Here is a 21,337-nt window from a genome sequence, read left to right on the forward strand (position 1 = left end):
CTGTAATGAGTATTTTACAAGATTATTCCCAAATAGCCAAATTTTATTTTGAGATTGCTATTATAGACTATGCCTGTTTCCATTAACTGCACTTCCCCCCCCCCCCAAAAAAATACTATGTTATTAGACAGAATTTAAAATATTGAACCCATAATTCGGCAAAAAAAACCATAATTTATTATATCAATTGAAAACCAAAACATCTTTTCTAATTATCACTGCTTCTCTTATGACAGTTGAACTAGAAGGAATACTATAAATTTTTTATTAGTTCAGTTCTAACAGAAAAGCAGAAAAACCTTCTGTTATGTTTAAATATTTCAATAAAAAGAAATAAAGATAGACTTTCGTGAAATTTAAATTTTTTAGTTCAATGAAATCAACATGATACTTGATTAAGTTTACATTTTGCATAGTTTAAAGAGTACTAAAAATTTATTTTATTCAATATTTGGGAATCCTATTTTAGTATGCAAATATTTTATTTAGTAAAACTTTTGTTAATTACAAAAGAAAGATTGAATTATATCATTAACAAATAATGAAATTATTTATTAATGAATATTATTTGTTCGTGTTTATTCGTACATAATTATTAATTAAATTTTAATAAGTATATATGTAAGTTCATTAAAATCTTAAATTATAAACATAGAATGGGATCATAGATGGGACTTAGGGAGCAAATGTTTAAAATTTATTGTTTCTTTATTCATTTTAAAAGCAAAAATGTTATAAAGGTAAGAGTTTATAATTTTTTACGACATAATAAAGAATTCTTACATTGAAAAATACAAGTAAACATAATGTGTGCATTTTATTTCGTGAATGTATACAATGCTTCTAGAAATTCCATTTGTTAACTTAAAAGCAATTATGTGTTTAAATACACAAGTGAGCGACCTTTGTGCTAAAATACAAACTTAGGCAAACAACGTTAAAGAGCACAAAAAAATAAATAATAATAAATAAATATTTCGTTTTTTTTTTGTGCTCTTTAACATTGTTTGCCTTAGTTTGAATTATGTGTTTATTTATAATTTAAATCTGATCACATAACATATTCTTTACATTTTACATAGAATCATTTCAGTAACTTCATCATTATGCAATTAATCATAAATTTAGAAGGCAAAATAATGGCTGAAATAGTTAATATCATTTTATGTAATTAGGCTGGAATGTCTGGGAAAAGATAGGTTAATTTAAGTTTAGAGAATTATTAGTCAATTGTTTATCAATGTTGATAATTTCAGAAATTTTCTGACAGTTTTCTTATCGCTATCAGAATATCGTTCAGAAATACGAATATCTCTTTTTTTTTTAATGTAGTTATTGTTTCAAGGTTTTTCAATCATTATTATTAGGAATCAGTTTTCCATTAAAAAAAAAGAAAATTAGGAAAGAGTGATTCATTTCTTTCTTTTCAAATTTTAATGATGTATTGATCAGTTTGTTAACCACTGAGTACTTTCAACAATCTTCTGTGAGGTTTCATTTGGAAATAGCTTGGTTTTTATTGTATTTAGAAACTACATTCGAATGAAAATGTAGCTCTTTTTCAACCATTTTCTGTTGAAATGATTAGCCAAATGTTGTTTTTACAACATAAGAGAAAATAAAGAACTCTGACTTTTCATTTTCTTTAATATGTTAACACACTCTATACTTAGTACTATAAACATGTTTCTCGTTACATCACGTGATTCATACATAGCATGAGCCTGATAAACCACTTAATTACCAACATTAGTCTTGCAACTTGTTCAGTACATTACATGGCTTCAAATAAATATCAAAATCTGTATCTTGATATTTTCTTCAAAAAAAAAATATCAATTAAATAAAAAAATAATCTTCAAATAAATAAAAAATTACTACTGTGAACTATGCATATGAGAAAATTGATGATCAAGAATGCAAAGGGTAACTCTGCAGAAGAGAAAATTAGTAGTAATGATAAAATATATTTCATTCTGGGTTATTCTACATTAAGTACCGCAATTTTGTGAATTGTCATTATATTGATCAAGTTTTAAATTTCGCGAAATAATCTTGTTTCAATTACAGCAGCTTAAATAAAATAGCTTATCAAAAACTATGTTTACTACCTGTTAAATTGAAAAAATCTTCGCTCTAAATTACCAAGTTAAAAATATTAAGATTCTTTTAATATAAAAATGGCTAAATCAGAACGCCAATGTAAAATGTTCCCGGAAACGAATTTTTTTTAATAAAATATTAGTATAAAATAAATTTCGGTTTCAATTGCCTATTTTCGCACAGTGCAAAAGAATTGTAAAAAAAAGAAATATAGATATATAATATATCGTTTGTTGCTTTGGAACTTTGTTGCATCCTCATTTCCAATGTAGATCGGTGCAATTTTTACATTCTTCTTCACCGATCTTCTCTCGGAGTTTCCTTCAACTGTCCCTTTGTTTGGCAGCTGTTCTCAAATTTTTGATTTTAAAAGTGATGAATTTTTATATTTGTTTCTATTTATAAAGATTTTGAAGAATATCTTTTTGGATTATTGGTTTGTACTGATACATTATGTGTACAATTAACAGAAATTGCATCAACGTAATTGTATTGATTTGTCGTCAAATCGCAACTTCTAAAAATGGGAGAAATTTGACTTATGTTAGAATTCAAATTTTAGCCACTCTCCAAACACTTAGCATCTTTCAAAAGATTCAGATCTTCATGCTCTATATGAAACCAGGGTCACCACACAACACTGAAATTAGGTAAAACTGGGAAATATGGGTTGAGCTTAATATGAGTATTCCCAAAGAATAGTTACACTTTCTTGAAGTAATTTTCAGAACTTGGATATATTGGAGAACTTGGAATTAATAGATAGACATCTTAATAAAAGTTTATTTAACTCATAAATATATTTAAATTTATTAAATTACGGACAAATTTGATCAATTTTTAATTTTAGCAAAAAGTGATTTATTAGAAAGCATTGCACTATCAAAAATACTTGTCTTTAATGTTAAAAAAACAGTATTTCTTCATAAACATATAACTAACTGCCAACAAATGTTTCCTTAAATGAACTACCAATTACTTTTGCTCTTAAAGAAAAACGAAGTATGTCGTCCATTAAACATTTTATTGTTTCCTTTCACGTAATATGTTTTTAGCTCCTTCGCGTAATAAGTTATCCCGATTATCCGCGGAATTGAGTGTCTCACAAAGCGAGAATAAGTAAATTCGCAGGTAATCAGCAAACCGCTTAAAAAAAGTACACGTAATCAATTTTTTTAAATATAAATTTAAATATCTGTTAAAACTTAAGGTGAATACATGTCTTTTAGAAACTCTAATCAGTACCAAAACTAAAGATAAGCAACTGACAACTATTCTGAAATCATGCATATGGCCCATAAATTATTCAAAGCCCTACTTCATTTAGTCAGGAAGAATATGTGTTCTTCAGGAGAATATGTGTTGTGTGAGGACCACCCACATTTTTTAACTATCAATTTTAAAACTGATAAGAGTTCCAAGAATGCCTTACATGTTGACAAAATAAATGACCGTGACTCCCATTCATCATATGAAGGCAAGATGGAGAAAACTAAATTTTTTTTACTTGCTACCATTATAATTGCTTTGAATAATAACAATACGATCCAGGAGAAGAAACTGCATTGATGGGTGCTGAATCTATTCATTGAAATTTGAACTTCATCCTGCATTTGTAGTTCCACAGCTGCAATTCTAGGCTTACATTGTCTTGCTGTTTATGAATGTCTCGCCATTTTCACCCTTTCAGTGTTCCTTATTACTCAGGTACACTTGAAGCTGCAATGTTTTCATGCCGACCCAATATTTGATTAATTGTTAACACTTGGGCTACGAACATGAATGTTTGCTTGTGAGTTGTTCTCAAAATTCTTTAAATAGTTCCATCTCTATGAATTAATTTATTTTTCAATTCTAAATGCTATGTTCTTTATCATTGCCAAAAAAAGTGTGAATGATCCGCCAGCGGATAATCGGGAGTTTACCATATTTTTAAGTACAATAGCAGGTAAAAGTGTCCTGTAATATGTTTTATATAAGTGAAAAAGAACTTGAAAATTAATAAATAAAATCAAATATAATTTATGCCATCGGTTACAAGAGTCGGGGATTTTTTTCCCCTGAGTGTTTATGGCCACCCTACTTATTGAGAAAGAAAAGTGAGCAAAAGTCATTTTTTATTCAAATATCCGGAAGTTATGAAGTCTTCACATTTTACTTTTCTGTTTTCTTGACATCCAAAAGTATACGCATAGAGTACTGATTAAAGATATTGCAATCACACAAGCTACTGCTATAGGTATTATGATATTCTTTTCTGAAAAAAAAGACAGGAAAAGCAATTTTATTAATTTTGTATTGGACATGACATTTGCTACGTTATTCAAAAATATTTTATTTTGTAAACATCTATTTTTAAAGATCCTAATAAAAGGAAATACATATTTTCTTTAAAGATCTTTATTACATGCATTCAAAGTAAATACGTATTTTCTATAAGCTTACGGGCACTCTCCTCTATATTCTATTTCTTTAAAATATATACGCAAGTGAAATTGTTTGGCCCTGCAAAAAAGCGAGTATATCAAAAGAATTATTATTATTATTTAAGAGTGGCTGGAAAGTAACTTTGATAAGGCCAATATTAGTCCTATGGCCATGGCAGCTCAGGTTATAGAGCGTTTGTCTCCCAGTGATGTATCTCAGGTTCGAACCCCAGCTGGATAATACGAATTCTGCTCCAGGCTCGCACCGACTACAGTGCTGATGCAAAAATATCCTCTGGTAGATGGATTATTAGAATCCCCTTGCTGTCGGGCTAACTGTGGGAGATTTTTGTGATTTTTGTCTCCATGTAACGCAAATGCGGATTAATTTAATTAAAAAGTCCTCCACGAAGGTTAGTTTGTCCTTACGCTTGATCCAGGAGTTCCCATGTCTTCTGGGTTGGGTTCAAAATTACAAGGCTATGGTGTTGAATATAGATAATCGAAAACTCAGAATTTGGTCGGCTGTTCAGCACCGGTTATAAAATAAAATGACATATTAATCCTAAGCCCTAAGACAAATGGGCCACGAGACCGCAGAGGTTAAGACACTGAGCTATCCTTGTGAAGGGCTGGGGTTCTAACCGTAGTGGTGACTTAAAGTTTACCTAAAGATAGTTAGGTACCAGCTTGTCTGGGAAATAAAGATGGCTGGTGCGCAATGCTAACCTCATGCCCAGAAATAGATTATTGGTTTCAAAATTGCAGAGAACTTAGCTTCATGATTCCCTTGGCCGACAATTGGTTGTTTCAGAAGAGAAGTGCTTCTCTTAACGAAAGAGGAACCATAGTAAATAGACGTTGCTTTCACACGCGATTTTGTTATCTAAATGGATTTATTTTGAAAAAGTAAACTATTCCCTCTCGTAATTCGAAATTTAAAAGTAAAATCTAAGTATTATTTCTAAGGGTGTAATTGGAAGCAGCTGAACGGTGCTAAAGCATAAACGGTATTGCTTTTTCTAGGCAACGAAATCAAAAGGTATTATATATTAAGTCTAATGCAGAAACACAACAAAAAGAAAAGAAATGAACATAATTTGAAGACTAACCCCTTGAGGGGTTTATGAAGATTCAGGATTCTCCTCACAAAAATGTAATGCTTAAAATCTGGTACTTTTCAAAATAATTCCTTTAAATGTTGTGACGATTTGGTAGTTTTATTTCGATTTTTGTAATAGTGGGATATACCACAAATAAAATATTTGTGTGTTCTCTAAGAAAATGAAGATTCCTGTTGTTTTTGAAAAGTGATTCAGGAAACGATAATATTTTGTTAGGTTTGCGTCAGCTGAGGTGCATAATCAGTTAATCCATAATAAATAAATTATAATTTTTTTTCTCTAGAATTTCTGCCATTTTCCAGTTTTGATCCCGAAATTCCGTTAAAAAAAACTGTTACGAAAGAATAAAAACTTGCAAAAGTTAACGATTGAACATCTCTCATAAAAATGCATAGGAGGAATAAGGAATATTACTTTTTATACAAGATCCATCAACTGCTTCAAATTCGTCGTTACAAAGGCATATCTGTTCCCTGCATGCTCCCTGACTATAAAAACATTGTTGATCAAAAGTGCAATTACTTCCAGTCAGGTTGAATGCTAAAAGACAAAAAATAAATAAAAATATGATATGGAAAAAAATTTAAGTCGGTCAAAAATCCTAAATGTTATAACACACACACACACAAAATACATTTTAGAAAATAAACTCTTCCGCCATTTTTCTAACAAATAAATAAATTGCTACATAAACTACGACTCAAAATAAGACAGTTTTGATTGTATATTGAGAAACTAGACGTCCAAATTAACATGACCAACGGTATCTCACCCATTGTGGTGGTCCTGAAAGAGTGGATACCACCTCTGGAGAGCGCACTAGGTTTGCTCATCGGCAAGACCGATAATGCAGCTCATTGGAAATAAAAAAAATAAAAAAATGATTGTATATTGATTTATGATTAATGTAATTATGGTAATTTGTTCCTACTTTTAATATGGAAAAACCACTGCAAAGCCTAGAAATGTCTGAAAAATATTTAATTTTGGAAAATAAGTTAGAGAAGATTTCAATTTTTTCAGTAGAGATTTAAAATTCCTGAGGTAGACATGTAACATTTAATAACAAACAAGTATTTCACTCTCTTGCGTCATTATTTTATACGCTCGAATACTTCCTTGTAAAGAAAGAAATCTTTCTTATTTTGGTGTAATGTAAGAAAAACGCACTTAGTCGAAATTGTTTCTTTAATTTGTAGATTTATATTTTTTTTTCTTCAAGAAAAAGTATTTTTGTATATGTTAGAAAATGTAATGTAACGCTGGGTCTCAGGAGTGTTCGAGCTATTTGATTTTTCATCCCCATTAGTATTTTTATCTAAGTAGTTAATATATGAACTTAATGTATTCAGAAATCAGAAATACTATTTTATATATATATATATATATATATATATATATATATATATATATATATATATATATATATATATATATATATATATATATATATATATATATATATATATATATATATATATATATATATATATATATATATATATATATATATATATATATATATATAAAAATTATAGACAAATGAAAAAAAAAGGGGGGGGGGAAATAATAAGTAAAAAAAAAAAACAGTTTAAATGCACCAATCAGTTTTAATACCGATGCTGTAGAATTAAGTGTTTTACGGCCCTTCAAAATGGATATGTACCTGAGAAAATCACTTAATAGTGGTAAATTTTAACTATTATGAATTAACTGCGATCAATAGCATCATGCCAAGCTAAATACATTTTATCATTTATTACAATAGTACGAACTGCAAACAACGAGCTTTGCTTATTTCAATAACGTATAGCCACTGAAAATTACAACATGCAACATTAAATTTAAAAAAAATTTGAAATTATATTATCTATATTAATTGAAAAACTTAGTGGAAGAACCAGGTAAGTGGCATTTTCAGAACAAAAAAAAGAACGCATGTATCCGCATTATTTTATTACCTATTTATTAGAAGATGAGATTAATAATTCTTCGCTCTAATTTATTTACCACTGCCTAATTTGAGATAAAAAATCATGCAAAGATACTAAAAACTAATACGAATTAGTTATGTTAAGATAAAAGTGAAAGCAAAAACAGTTCTGTTACGTTAAACATACCCATATTGTTATTTTCTCTAATTCATTAATTCCCTTAAAAATGTCATTCACCTAATTCTTTCTTCAATCTCTTTAATTGTGTAGGTATAGAGCAGTGTTTCCCAAACTTGAGACTTCTGTGTACCCTTTCTAGATTTTTTGTAACGCTGTGTACCACTCATAAAAAAATTATGTATTTTTGCTGTAAAAAAATTGCTCTAAAGTTAAAAATCACAGCTGACTGTTGACACCACTAATTATTAACTGTTAACTCTGCAAAAAATAACCAATAGAAAAACACGCAATCGTAAATTTTCATGGCTAGCTTTGTTTTTAAATAAAAAATTTTGAAATTTTCGTTTGTTGCAAGATATTTCGCATCAGAACGCGTACCCCCGCTTCTCGTACCTCTGGGGGTACGCGTACCACACTTTGGGAAACACTGGGTATAGAGTATGGTATATCAGTATTCAGTATTGAGCATGGTTGCATTGTGTTTCTCTTCTCAATTCTGATTTATTGATTCTTTTTTTTTATTATTTTTTTTTTATTAACCCCGTTTGAAGAACGGGTATTCAGGAAGTCTTTAATAAAAAAAGAAGTTATTTGCGCTCTCTGTTATATTTAGTTATATTTTATTTGTCATACAAGGTTTTTTGAATGTTTAATATATAATCGTGGTAGCATAAGCAAACCACATCATCAAATTAAAATATTTCTAAGGTTCTTTGAAAGTTTCGTGTTTATATTCGTTACGCTTTCAAAATCTGTTTTAATAAAGCTCAATAATTTAAAATCGAAGGTAATTGAAATTTAAGAAAAAAAAGTTTTGTACTGAAAAACAAAATTAATGGAGAAATGGAACTATTTCGTTATGGGGTACTGTAAAAAATCGCCATACTATTGTTGACACCAATGATGCATAATTTTGGTAACGAGCACAGCATCATGGTATATGGTGCAGTTTTAATAGGTTCCAAATATACACTAATATAGGTACAACTTATTTTAAAGTAAATTTCGTGCCGATTACAGCTGCACCAATATTATACAGTTTTATGATAGATTTATTGCTGAGATAGATATGGACAGGAGAGAGTAGCTTGATTGGGGCAAATTTTAAATATCTTGTTGAAACGCCTTGAGCGATAGCATTATGCCAGACGATACTGAGTACAGTTAGCCTTTATTTTGATAAGATGAACTATTAAAAATGTGCTTAGCTTAATCTAGATTTGTAAAGCAACTGAGAAAGTCAGCAAATAATAATAATATAAAAACATTGGAATCATTTGAACTTTATTATTTGTGTCAATATTTGTCCGAAAATTTTGGGCGTGATTTTGTAGTGTTTTTCAGTACAGATTTATTGATGCGTTCTTTTTTCTCCCCGTACGAAGGACGGGCATTCAGTTAGTATAATATATAATAGTATTTCTGTATACGTTAGAAAATGTGATATATTTTGCTCTGTATCTTAGGAAATGTTTGAGTTACTTGATTTTTTTCACCCTATTTGTATTTTTACCCGAGTAGTTAATATATTAACTTTATTATATCAGTTTATATAAATAATATACATAAAGCAAATTATTTGTTAGGCACTAATTTAAGAGTAACAAAATTGAACATACATTCTAAGCAATAACCTTGAAGTGTGAGGTTCACAAATATTGATTTATCCTGAGGACAATCACATAACCCAAAACTATTGCAGATAGATCCATTGTAAGCAGAGCAGTCATTTATTGTATCACAAGTTACGTTGTTAAATTTATCTAAATAAAAATAAAAATTCATGAATTGATACTAATATTTAAAAACATTATTTGAATGAAGAATCAAATCAACAGAAATTATTTTTCCAGCAAATTTTGTGCAAAAAAAGTTACCTAGGAATAAAGATGTATTGTAACTTGCGTAGCAAATGGTTTCATTTTTTACACTTCTATAAAAGAGCATTTTAATTTAGGTTCCTTAATTGTGTAGTCTGGTTGTTATACTATATATAAATTAAGTAAAATTGAGTTATCCATTAAGAAAGCTCGATTGACATTAGTCATTTTTTTCTATTACTTCAATTGAATATAACTTCTGTACCGAAAATAATTGATTCTTCCTGTTGAAATAAAGAACATAAATTGCGCTCTATCTGCAACGGCTTGTCTTGTCATTTTATATTCGAAGTTATTTTAACTTAAAGTGAAAAATAAAACAAACTCGGATGGACCTTTGAATACCCTGGATACGGGATCCACATTCATATATATATAGTTTATATGCTATCTCCATTTCAAAATATTTTTTATTTTATAACCGACGTTTATAGTCAGTCTATTTTTGGCTTTACGACTATCAATATTTACCTCCGTAGCCTTGTAATTTTGAACCCAACCAAGAAGAGAACTCCTGGATCAAATATTAGGAGAAACTCACCTTTCGCGGAGGATTTTCTGGTGGAACTAATCCACAAAGAGGGAGAACCTCCACGGTTAACTCGATGGCTAGAGGATTCTAATCCATGCTTCGCCTACCACTAGAAATATTTTATGTCAGTACTGAACTCCGGAGGTTCTTCTTCTTCTTTTGCTCATGAGCAGGGCATCTGAGGCCATACAGACCCTTTTTTCTATTCATCATGTAGTAGAGGATGCATACGTAGAAACTGGTTAAATTCTGGAGAAGTTCAAATTGGAGTTGTGAGAAAAATGGCTCTTTGCCATCCTGCTACAAAAAATGAACTGTGGATGTGGAAAAACGTGAATGTGGAAGGAAAAGGGATCGAAGATGATCAGCAATTAAGTAGTCCACTCTACTTTAGCTTGCAGTAGACATGTTTGTATGTTGTTTGTAGACTGTTTGTATGATTACTTATTTCAATGAAGCAATTGGCATCTCAGCTTCTAATTTAACCCGAAGGAACCTGTCGGCCGGCAGTAGAGTTTAGCTTCGCGAGACCCCTACTTGCGATAGCTGCTTCAAACAAACGGGTTTAAACGCAAATGGCCGTCATTATATTTGAGCGAACGGATGGACCTAAATGCTACTACCGAGAGCTCGATTCAAAATCACGTCCTTCTGGAGGTTGTATATGAATTCACCTATAGTTTGTCTAAAGTAAGAACTCCCCTATCCATTCGTCTGGACCCGTGACGGTGACTATGGTAACGAGATATAACTATTTAGAGTAGGGGTGTGAGGTCACTGTTTAGGACAGATTTTCTCCGGCCTGTTGTGTTAGCCCTAGAGAGAAGAGAAGCTACTCTACCTGAAATGCACTATTCTTGTTTCCACAGCAACAGACGGCCTCAGACTTTGTGGTGGAGGGAGCTCTTACCGTAGACAAACTATAAGCAAATTCGCCTCGCCTGCACGGCGGAGGACGTTTTCACGCCTCGAACGATACTGAAAACGCAGCCCTTAACTCCGTTTTGGAAAGAGTCTGAATTTAATCAAAAGAAAAAGAAAAAAACTTATTTTTCTCCTTGAATTGTCTAGCTGATGTAGTCATAACGCTGGTAAAACTGCACAGATTTAAATTTTAAATGTTGGTTTAGAGGTTTTATTTATATTTGAAATATAACTTAAAATTTTTTCTATATATTTTAAATATATGTAATTACAAAATTATTAATTTTTAATAATTTTCAAGAATGATTTAAAATATTTTCATAATAAGATTGCAAGATTAAAAAATATGGAAACAGAAGCGCAAATCAAGATAAAAGATTAAATAGTGGGATTTTGTTTTACAGCGCGTTCTTACTGTAGTACTAAAGCGCGTTTTATTTGTTAGCTAACAAAGAGGAGCCCGAGAATGGATGTGCGCAAGGTAATATTATACTGGATAATTTAAAGAAGTTCATAAATAATAAGGTTGATATTTAATTATACAATTTTAATGATATTAAAAAATTTACTTCTATTTAATCCTGAGTTGCCTACTTTGCGCACATTTTTAGCCACGGATTTGCTTGAAATGGATTTGCACATGGCAAAAATATGTAAACTAACAAAGAAGTTTTTAGCAAATTTATTTACAATAACATACAATTAACTGAAGGATTTTATGCATAATTTAATTACTTTAGTTGGGTATCCATTGTTTTTTTTATCAAATTTTGTAAGAGTTTGTCATTTATTTTTTGGATAAATAAACAATACTACCTATTATTTTAATTCTATTCATTTGATTAAATTTGATTAAAAACGGTATTTAAATAGATGTTTTTAGAAACATTAGAAGTCCAAGTAGTTAGTTCATTTTATATTAAAATTGAAACCATTTCTTTTATCGTATAAATCAACAAAGCAGATATTCTCTTCTTTTATAATACCTAAATCCAAAAAATTTAAATTAATATTATCATCATGATTACGAAGAAAGATTAATTCCTCGGGGTAAATATTATTTAATAAAATTGTATAATCTTCAAAATTAAAGATAATTAAATCATCAATAAATCAGAAAACAAATTTGATATTAAGAGTATAATTTCATTTTTCATAATAATGCAAAAATAAGTTAGCTAAGAGAGATGAAAAATTAGATCCCTGCAGTAGTCCATCAATTTGAAGAAAAATATCTTTTCCATTATAAAGATAATTACTAAAAAGACAGAAATTATCTAGAATTTCCCAATAATCAAAATCCCAATTAAGGATATTTTTAGAATCATAGTAATAATTCAAAAGGACATCTTTCAGTTTAGAAAGGGGAATGCTATGGAAAAGATCCTGAAAATCAAATGTCGCAATAGAATTAATTTTATTATGTTTCATAAATTCTAAAATCGGTCGATTATTTGTGATAATCCAAGCTCGAAATTAGTGATAAACCTTCTTTAATAATATTGTGAATAATTTTATTTAAGTAGTTAGAATAGTTAAGTAGTTAGTAGTAAATGGTGCCAGGTTTAGTTAGGTAAGTATTAGACCCACATGTGATTATTCTAAATTTTATAGAAATTTTATGAAATTTAGGATTGATAATTAAGTTAGGAATTTGTAAATTGCTGATTTTAATTTTGAACCTCTTATGAAAAGCTGAGAAATTTTTAGTGACAATGTTACCACTTAAATTACTAAGCTTAAATATTTAACTATTTTTTAATTCCGTAGGGGAGAGTGGGATCAATTGTAACAGGGTACGATTGTATCAGAGCAAAAATTTCGAGTGTAGGGTTCCAGATTTGGTTCCCAGGTGGCGCACAAGGTGTATTTAATAAATCTACATGTACACCCCTGCTGGCAACCATTTTTATGTACTTTTGAAAGAGTTACACCACAAAAGATATTTTCACGCTACGTAAGTACTTTTTTTGGTATTATAATATTATATTGTAACAAAGTAATTTTGTTTAAACAAATAAAAATTATTAACCGAATATGTAAGTGGACACCTTAATTGACATTTAAAAAAAAATATTAGTTTTGTTAATTAACTAGCAATTGTTTTTAACAAATGAAGCTGAAATGGCGTCTTGGGGACGACTGTAACAATAAGTAAAGGGACGATTGTAACAGCTGAAAATAAATAATCTTATGATTACAAACCATTACTTAGCTCTTTTAAAACCACCAATAGTTTCCTATATCATTTATATTATGTTGCATGTGCATTATTTTATTTGTCACTTTTCACAGCATAAATTAAAATTTTTAACCCTTTAAAGTTAAAAGTTTAACCCTTCAGGTCTCTGCTCATTATTATTTTTGCTCCTAAAATATCACTACTATTTTGATCAATAAAAAATATATTACAACTATGATAATATGTATAATTAACTATGTTTTAGTTGAATATATGAACTGTTACAATTGACCCCGTAAGTGGGGACAATTGTAACAAGTGCACGACTGTCAAAAATTGTTAATAACTAATATAGTAACATTTAAAATAAGGTTGTTTTTTTTTCTAGTAGAGGATAGTCTACTTTACTCGTCTGTCAATTAATACTAATAATATATTGGATTTTTTGTTAGTTAAAAATAGTTAAGTAAAAAATTTTGCAATTGACCCCACTCGGGGAGAGTATTACAGAGTACTTAAAAGTTCAACATAGAATTTTTTACCGAAGATTGCATAATTATAGTTAGCTTTGTCTATGAGTGCAATTAAAAAAAATTTTTGCAGTTGCTTATTGTTTGAAATTTGTCGAAGTGTTACCGTCATTTGAATTTTCCTTATGATTGAAAACAAAGTTATTATAAAGTAATAATAAACAGCCCGTTTCCTTTCTGTTAGCATACCTAACTGAAAAGAGAATTTATTTGATATCTTTAAACAAAACTATTTATAAACTTATACTCTTTTTTCATTATTCTGTAATTTTTTCCAAATTTTCTCTACATGCTACAAGAGAAAATTAAGAAAATCAATAAGTTTCATTTACTGCGCATAAGTTGCAAGTAAATAGAACTCGTAAAATAAGTTCAAAAATTCCATGTTTTCTCTACATTTTGAACTACATTTGAAAAATTTGCTTCAATTATTTTTCTATAAGTGTGAATGTAAATCGTAGGAAATTTAAACTTATAACGGGAAACTTAACATTAGTTAGTTGATTTTACGATTTCCCAAAAAATGTTCTTTGAGAATTAGACCTTTATATTTTTACTCCATTTCCTGAATGGAATTAGATTACGAAGCGGAGGAATTAAGATTTTTTGTAGAACCCTTTCACGGTTTCACGGAACCCAGTTTGAATGGAAGAATAACTTTGAAGCTTTCAATAAAATTAAAATAAAATTTAAAAAAAATCACTAGTAAATTGGAATTTCGTGGAACAGAATGTCAAAGGATTCCTTCCTTGAAATAAAATGTTTGGGAGCCACTGCACAAGATGTTGACTTTGTACCTCCATCTCCATTTATATTCGATATTTTCGAATAAAAGATTATTAATTTTTAAATTATAATATTTTCTAAGTAAACACACGTTTAATTACAACATTAAAAAATTTTTAAATAAGAAAGATTAAATAATATTGGGAGTACACATTAGTTCGGTCCGTTTTTGTGTGGTCAAAAATGCATTTATTTCAGAGCAAAATGAATGAACAGATTAATCAAAGTATTGTCTATCGCTGGCTACTACTTTTTCCCACCTCTCAAGCAATTTTCGAATTCCATCTCGAAAAAATGTCTCGTCTTTTGAGGCGATCCACGTTAGGAGCCAATTTTCGATTTCTGCGAAAGAAGTGAATTGGTGATCTGCAAAATCATGCTGCATCCATCGGAACAACCAGTAATCAGAAGGAGCAATGTCCAGAGAATATAGCGGGTGCGGTAAAATATCCCACTTGAGCGTTTCCAAATACTAGTTTTTTGCGACTTTTGAGACATCGGGCTGACCGTTATTATGCAGAAGAATAACTTTGTCAAGTCTTTGCTCGTATTCCGCCCTTTTTTCTCGTAATGCATGGCTCAAATAAATCAATTGTATCCTATGCCAATCGCCCGAAATTGAATCACCAGTTTGTAGCAGCTCATAGTATACAAAACTATTCAACATTTATCATTCACCATTTTCCATTCTTTATTCACCATTAACCATTCTTGAAACGTCGAAACCATTCCCTACATGACTTATCAGTTGGAGCATTGTCAACAGAAACTTCTACAAACATTCGATGCGCTTTAGCTGCACTTTTCTTCCAATTAAAGCAGAAACATAAAACCTCCCGCAAATGGTGCTTCATTACCGCAAAATTTCACATATTCAACAAAGTAAAAAACAAGGTTTTTGTATGAAACTCAAAGCGATATAAACTGAATATTATTGACGGATGTTTAACCTCTCTGAAACCACTGAAACCAGCTGTCACTATTACTATATAACATTCATAACAGCAGAGCCATTTTTTAAAAACGGACTGAACTAATTTGTACACCAAATAATACATACACTACTCCATAATAATTGTAGAGCCACTTTTAATTTTTTATTTTTTTTTTTATTTTCTAAAGAAGTACTTGGAGAACTATTTAATACCTTTACAGGTGTTTCTCATACTTATCATACTGTATTTTTGCTATAACTTTAAAAATGTTCAATAAATTAAAGCAATATTCTTGGAACAATTTCTATTTAATAATAAATTATCCTTTTAAAATTTTAAAAACAAAATTCGGTGAAAATTACGCAAGATGCAGGTATTTTAAACAGTTTTTTCATACTGAGCATGCGCAGAAAAAGTATGAAATGTCTTTTTTTTTTAATTTTTTAAATTTTATTTTTTTTACAATTTTGTAGTGAATTGTATTTAGTAGCTAATGAAAAAAGTCCGATTTGAATATCTTGATAATTTAAAAAGTTTCTAGAAATTTTCAAAATAGTTTTTGTATTTTTCAAAGAAAACTCTGAATGATAAGGGGTTTTCAACAAATTCATTCACTTAGCAATTTTAATGCATGAAATATTTAATTAAAAAAAAATTGTAAATTAACATACCTTGAACAGTGGATAATTGAATAATGTGTGCAGAATTTTGCTGAATAAGGATGATACTCACTATAACTATGCTTAGAATAAAATACATATCATATTCAATAGAAAAAATGGGACGTTTTGCGCGCATTTCCTTCTTGTGAGACAGTTAGCTCCTAAAATAAATAAAATAAAATAAGTAAAACAACAACTATAATCCTATATCGATGACTATAATCAAGAAATACAAATAAAAATGACGCACAAATTCATGCGACGTCCTTAAATGTTTTTCTAGAGGAAAGCTTGTTGTATGCGCTCACCCTTCTCATGCTTCGTAATAATTTTTATTTCTTGATGAAACAGTTTCTTTTTCTTCAAAAGTAAAAATTAATTAAAAATGTAAGCTAAAAGCAATTTTGTTAGATTACGTTCACTCTCCCTACTTCTCACGTTCAATATATATATATATATATATATATATATATATATATATATATATATATATATATATATATATATATATATATATATATATATATATATATATATATATATATATATATATATATATATATATATATATATATATATATATATATATATATATATATATATTACAGGCCTTTAAATTAGAGATGAAGAAGTATTAAACTGCACTTTTATAGCTTTTATTAATTTTATGCCGATTATAACTTTAAATCTTGACTCCATGTGGGAAAACTGGATCATACATACCATGTGATTTTCGGCCCAATAAATGCACCCGGGCAACAATAGTAAATAGTTTTATGCCAATATGCTTTCTTTTTTTTTCTTCTTTTTCTTTGTAAAATATAGACACATAAAAATATGTTGTCAAATGTCATAATAAATTTATTGTTTTTCTTTTTCTTTTTTCATTAACAATAATAAAAAGAGAAGTACATGTATAATCAAAATTTACAACTTCTGGTAAAGGCAACATCTGCTGTTTAAAATGAAGGTAAAAATTCGGATACAGAGATAAAAATAAACAAACATTTTATTTAATTCAGTTATTAAATTAATAAAAATATTAAATAAATGAAATAATTTATTTATTTAATGTTTAAATTTGCGTAGTTATTCCTGAAATATTTCATTTATATATTTATTTTTGTTGAAATTTCCTTTAAACTGAATAAAATTCATTAGCTCTCGGTCGGTCATAGATTTGGATAAGTTTCTCGTGAGAAAAACAAGTTTTTTTTTTTCTGCATGCCGCATGCATAGTTAAAAAATAAAAAATACTCAGAACAAGTGCGACAGAATTGTGTAATTATTTTTGTTAGTCAAAAATAATTCGACCACCCTCGAAGTGCATGAATCGTTTGTTGTGGGAGGAAGTTAGGGTGAACATGAGAAATGGCGAGGGGGGGGGGATGAACCAGACAAGTTTTCTCCCCCTTGTATACTCCCAGTACGAATGAGAAATGAGATTTTACCAAGAAACTCCATCAGTAACTTCTAACATCAAAACAAGAAATTCTGGAAATTACCCTAGCAATTGTGTTAAATCTCTAAAAAATATATTAAAAGGTAAAAGAAGCAAAGTGGCAATGGACCCAGGCATGCAGCCAAACGAAGCATCCAATCAAAAGTTAAGATAAACTTACTTTTTTTTTTTCAGTTTAAAAGAAAGAAAATTTTACATTTTGCTATTATAATTAATCGTATTATTAATCTTTAAAAAAGAAAAAAAAACATAAATTTGTCTCATTTTCTTCAATTAGCGAAGATATGAATGAAAATAGTTTCAAATATATGTACCATAGTATAATTAGAAAAACATAAATTGATCATTTTATAATTCTATTGTAAAACATAAAATAATTATTTTACACTATGAGTTAAAATGAAACTCCATAATTTAAAAGGAAATTATTTTTTATTTATAAAGTATTATTTAGTTCACTTTATAAATAATAACTCTTTACTAAAGTTTGAATATAATTACTATAAGATAGTGCAGTAGCCCCCATCCCCCCCAAGCTCTTGGGTGCATTCTTGGGCAAAGTCTAAATCCCCCCCCAAAACTATTCGTTTTATTTAGTGTAAAAATCTCCCCCCCCCCAAGCTTTAAGTGGGATCATCGTGCGCCCACCTTCCCCCCTGATGGGGGCCGCTAAGATAGTGAGTTAATTTTTCCGATTATTAAAAAAATTCATTTCGGTAAGTATATACAATGTTACAATTTAGCACCTAAATTTCATGCTTTCATTGCAAATATTATTTCCGTTTTAGTAAATTAATGTAAAATTAATGATTCTAAATATTCGAATGTCTCTTCATCACAGTGCTTTGGATTCATATTGTAATTTTATATTTTTATGCTAAAAATAGGGCGCACTTATGAATCCTGCAGGGGCGCTGCTGTTACAATAGTTACCTTCCTTCACCATCCTATTTAGAGATTTAAACTCCAATCTATTTGCTGCTCGTTTCCTTCTTTCTAATTTTCTAGCTATAAAAATGTTTGAATACCGCTTTTAACAACTAACTAAATGTTTAATAACAGGACGAATCATTCAATACTTTCTGTTACTATGACGACCAGAACTAATTAATTAAAAATCTACAACTGTTCTGGAAAAAAATTGTTTTGTTTGTCGGATCAGGATAACTGTTCTCGACAATAAAAAGAGAAATACGATTTCTTTCCCTGAAAATTTGCTTTCCAGTAATTCTATTGAAATAACAGTGATATTGGAACACTGTGGAGGTTTTACTGTAATAAAATAAAGAGAAAAATCAGGTACAAAATTTAAACGTTCATTACTTTTGAGGGGAAAAAAGAATATTTTGTTGGAAATAATTATGAAATTTTGTATTACGTGTCTTTCAAATGTTTTTTAATAAATTCCTGAGTTTGTCCATCCTGATATAACATACCTTTTTTAAACGGGCATCTAATTAAGCCCTCGTCTCTTCATCACAATTTTATCTACAACACTATTTCAGCAAACCAAAACATTTGTACTCTCATGTATAAAACTTGCCAACCTTATAGTATATAGACCTTAATTTATAATTAACTGCAAAGAATAACTTTTCAATTTTTATTATATTTTCTTATTAAATGTTTTAAATATGGTTATTTATAATTTTTGTTTCTTTTTTAATAATGGTAGAAAAAGAACTGAATTGTAAATTATCCAATTTCTTACATTATTCTAAATTATATTACATATTTTAAATGACAAAATCAAATATTTGTAAAAAATCGGTCGAACAGTTTCGGAACAATAAAAGTTTAAAATCAAAACAAAAAAAGTTGCATTTTTAGAACTTTATTTCTCCGAAATTATTCGACCGAATTCAAGATATTGTTTTTTAAAATCACATAATATGAAACGCTGCGAAACATGTATAGCTTACAATTTTAAATTTTTAATCATATTACTATAGCTAAAATTTAAAAAAAAAAAAAAACAATAAACAATTTTTAAAAGATGAACATTAACTAGGTTTTGAAAATTGAATTTTATAATTGCTGTGTGTAATTTTTTTAAAATTTTATTTGCTTAAACAGAAATATGGTGTATATAATTCGCAAAAAATAGAAGTTAAATGATGCAAAATTTTTATTGCTCTCCTCTCCAGACTAGACTTTTGGAACCATTTTTTTCTTTTTAATTTTTTATTTTATTTTCAGATTACGGTAATCTTCCACCTCTTCCTCTAGCCCAGTGTTTCCCAAACTTATGACTTCTGTGTACCCTTTCTAAATTTTTCGTAACGCTGTGTACCTCTCATAAAAAATGAATATATTTTTTTTAAAAAATATCTTTATTTTTACTATAAAAAAATTGCACCAAAGTTAAAAATCACAACTGGTTGTTGACACCACTAATTATTAACTGTTAACTCTGCAAAAAATAGCCAATAGGAAAATACGTCGTCGTAAATTTTAATGGCTAGCTTTGTTTTTAAGTAAAAATTTTTGAAATTTTCGTTAGTTGCAAGAGAACGCGTACCCCCGATAAACTATTCCCGTACCACTGGGGGTACGCGTACCACACTTTGGGAAACACTGCTCTAGCCTATACTTAGAGGCTTAAAAATCCGAATCTAAGGAAAAAAGCATGTCGTATATATTTATTCAGGGAAAATAAGTTTTTTGTGTTCGATTTCATAACTTAAGATACCAACTGTTTTAATTCATATGAGTATCTAATAATGTATGCTCATGAAACCAATAAAATTACAATTTTAGTTTTTAAAAATTCGATTTTTCTGCCAAGAGTTTTTACGTGTTTATTTTTTTCAAGTTTTTCAAATTGGTAATTACCAGTGTTATAGTAGTTAATCACTAATTTACCCTCTGATCCTTGTCCTATTTTCATTGTAAGCTTAAACAATTGAATTTTCATATAGATTCAAATGTTTCCTTGAAGTTCTATGAAAAATGCAGTTCTACTATCATTAAAATTTAACTTACGATGATACGAATTTTAAAAGCTTATAATTGTCTTACAATCCAATAAAGTATTTCCTTTTAAACTTCTACTCAAAACTTATTTTATCTTATAACAAATGGAATGAAACATAAACATGTAAATCATTTGTCGAGAAATAAGTTTAAAAATTTAAAATAAATAGTTTTACAGTTTAGTTATGCCGTAATAGTTATATAGTCTTGACTACTTGTGTATTGCTTGTTACACAAATTTAACACTAATTTGATATTTAATTTATTTATTGTTGGTTATCAACAAAATTTTTACTTACCTAAAACAAATTGTTTTTTCTTAACGACTGGTAAACATTTAGTAAATCGGTAGAGTCAGTTTCAAGTTTCCATTGTATCTCTCTACTTTATTATCTACCTGGATGTTTAGTTCAGAGATATTTTTCTCTTTTTTTTAACTGATAAGATTAAATAGATGATTTGCTCAATGATTTGTAAACTTTTTGTACGTCAAGAAAAAAAGAAGAAGGGGAAAAAACGATCAATAAACGTCAGTAAAGTTTAAAAATAATAAATATACTTCTATTTATTTCTAACTACCATTATTTTAGTAAGGCTAACTTGCAGGGATTTATGGAGGCGTGATTTCTTTGAGTGGAGGGGTGTTCTCTCTATGTGTGTTTAAAAAAATACGGTCTACCAATATAAAATTAAATACAACG

At 28.9% G+C, this 21,337-nt stretch overlaps 1 protein-coding gene across 2 annotated transcripts; it reads right to left on the minus strand.

Annotated features, from left to right (window-relative positions):
- Positions 1 to 3,108: 3,108 nt before the first annotated feature.
- On the minus strand, positions 3,109 to 21,073 carry LOC107452570 (uncharacterized). 2 transcript variants are annotated; one of them, XM_043046738.3, is made up of 5 exons: positions 20,936 to 21,073; positions 16,208 to 16,359; positions 9,387 to 9,530; positions 6,068 to 6,193; positions 3,109 to 4,360 (listed from the first exon to the last, which is right to left on the minus strand). In XM_043046738.3, the coding sequence occupies exons 2-5, from the start codon at positions 16,332 to 16,334 to the stop codon at positions 4,251 to 4,253; spliced, it is 507 nt and encodes a 168-aa protein (XP_042902672.1). In that variant the 5' UTR covers positions 16,335 to 16,359; positions 20,936 to 21,073; the 3' UTR covers positions 3,109 to 4,250. The 2 variants fall into 2 exon arrangements, with proteins under 2 accessions (XP_042902672.1, XP_087013388.1); XM_087157262.1 differs by lacking the exon at positions 20,936 to 21,073 and having other exon boundaries at positions 16,208 to 16,389.
- Between the last annotated feature and the right edge of the window lie 264 nt (positions 21,074 to 21,337).

This window comes from Parasteatoda tepidariorum, chromosome 2 (genome assembly GCF_982258835.1).
Source record: "Parasteatoda tepidariorum strain Cologne lab strain chromosome 2, Ptep-v5.0, whole genome shotgun sequence".
Classification (NCBI taxonomy): Eukaryota; Metazoa; Arthropoda; class Arachnida; order Araneae; family Theridiidae; genus Parasteatoda; species Parasteatoda tepidariorum.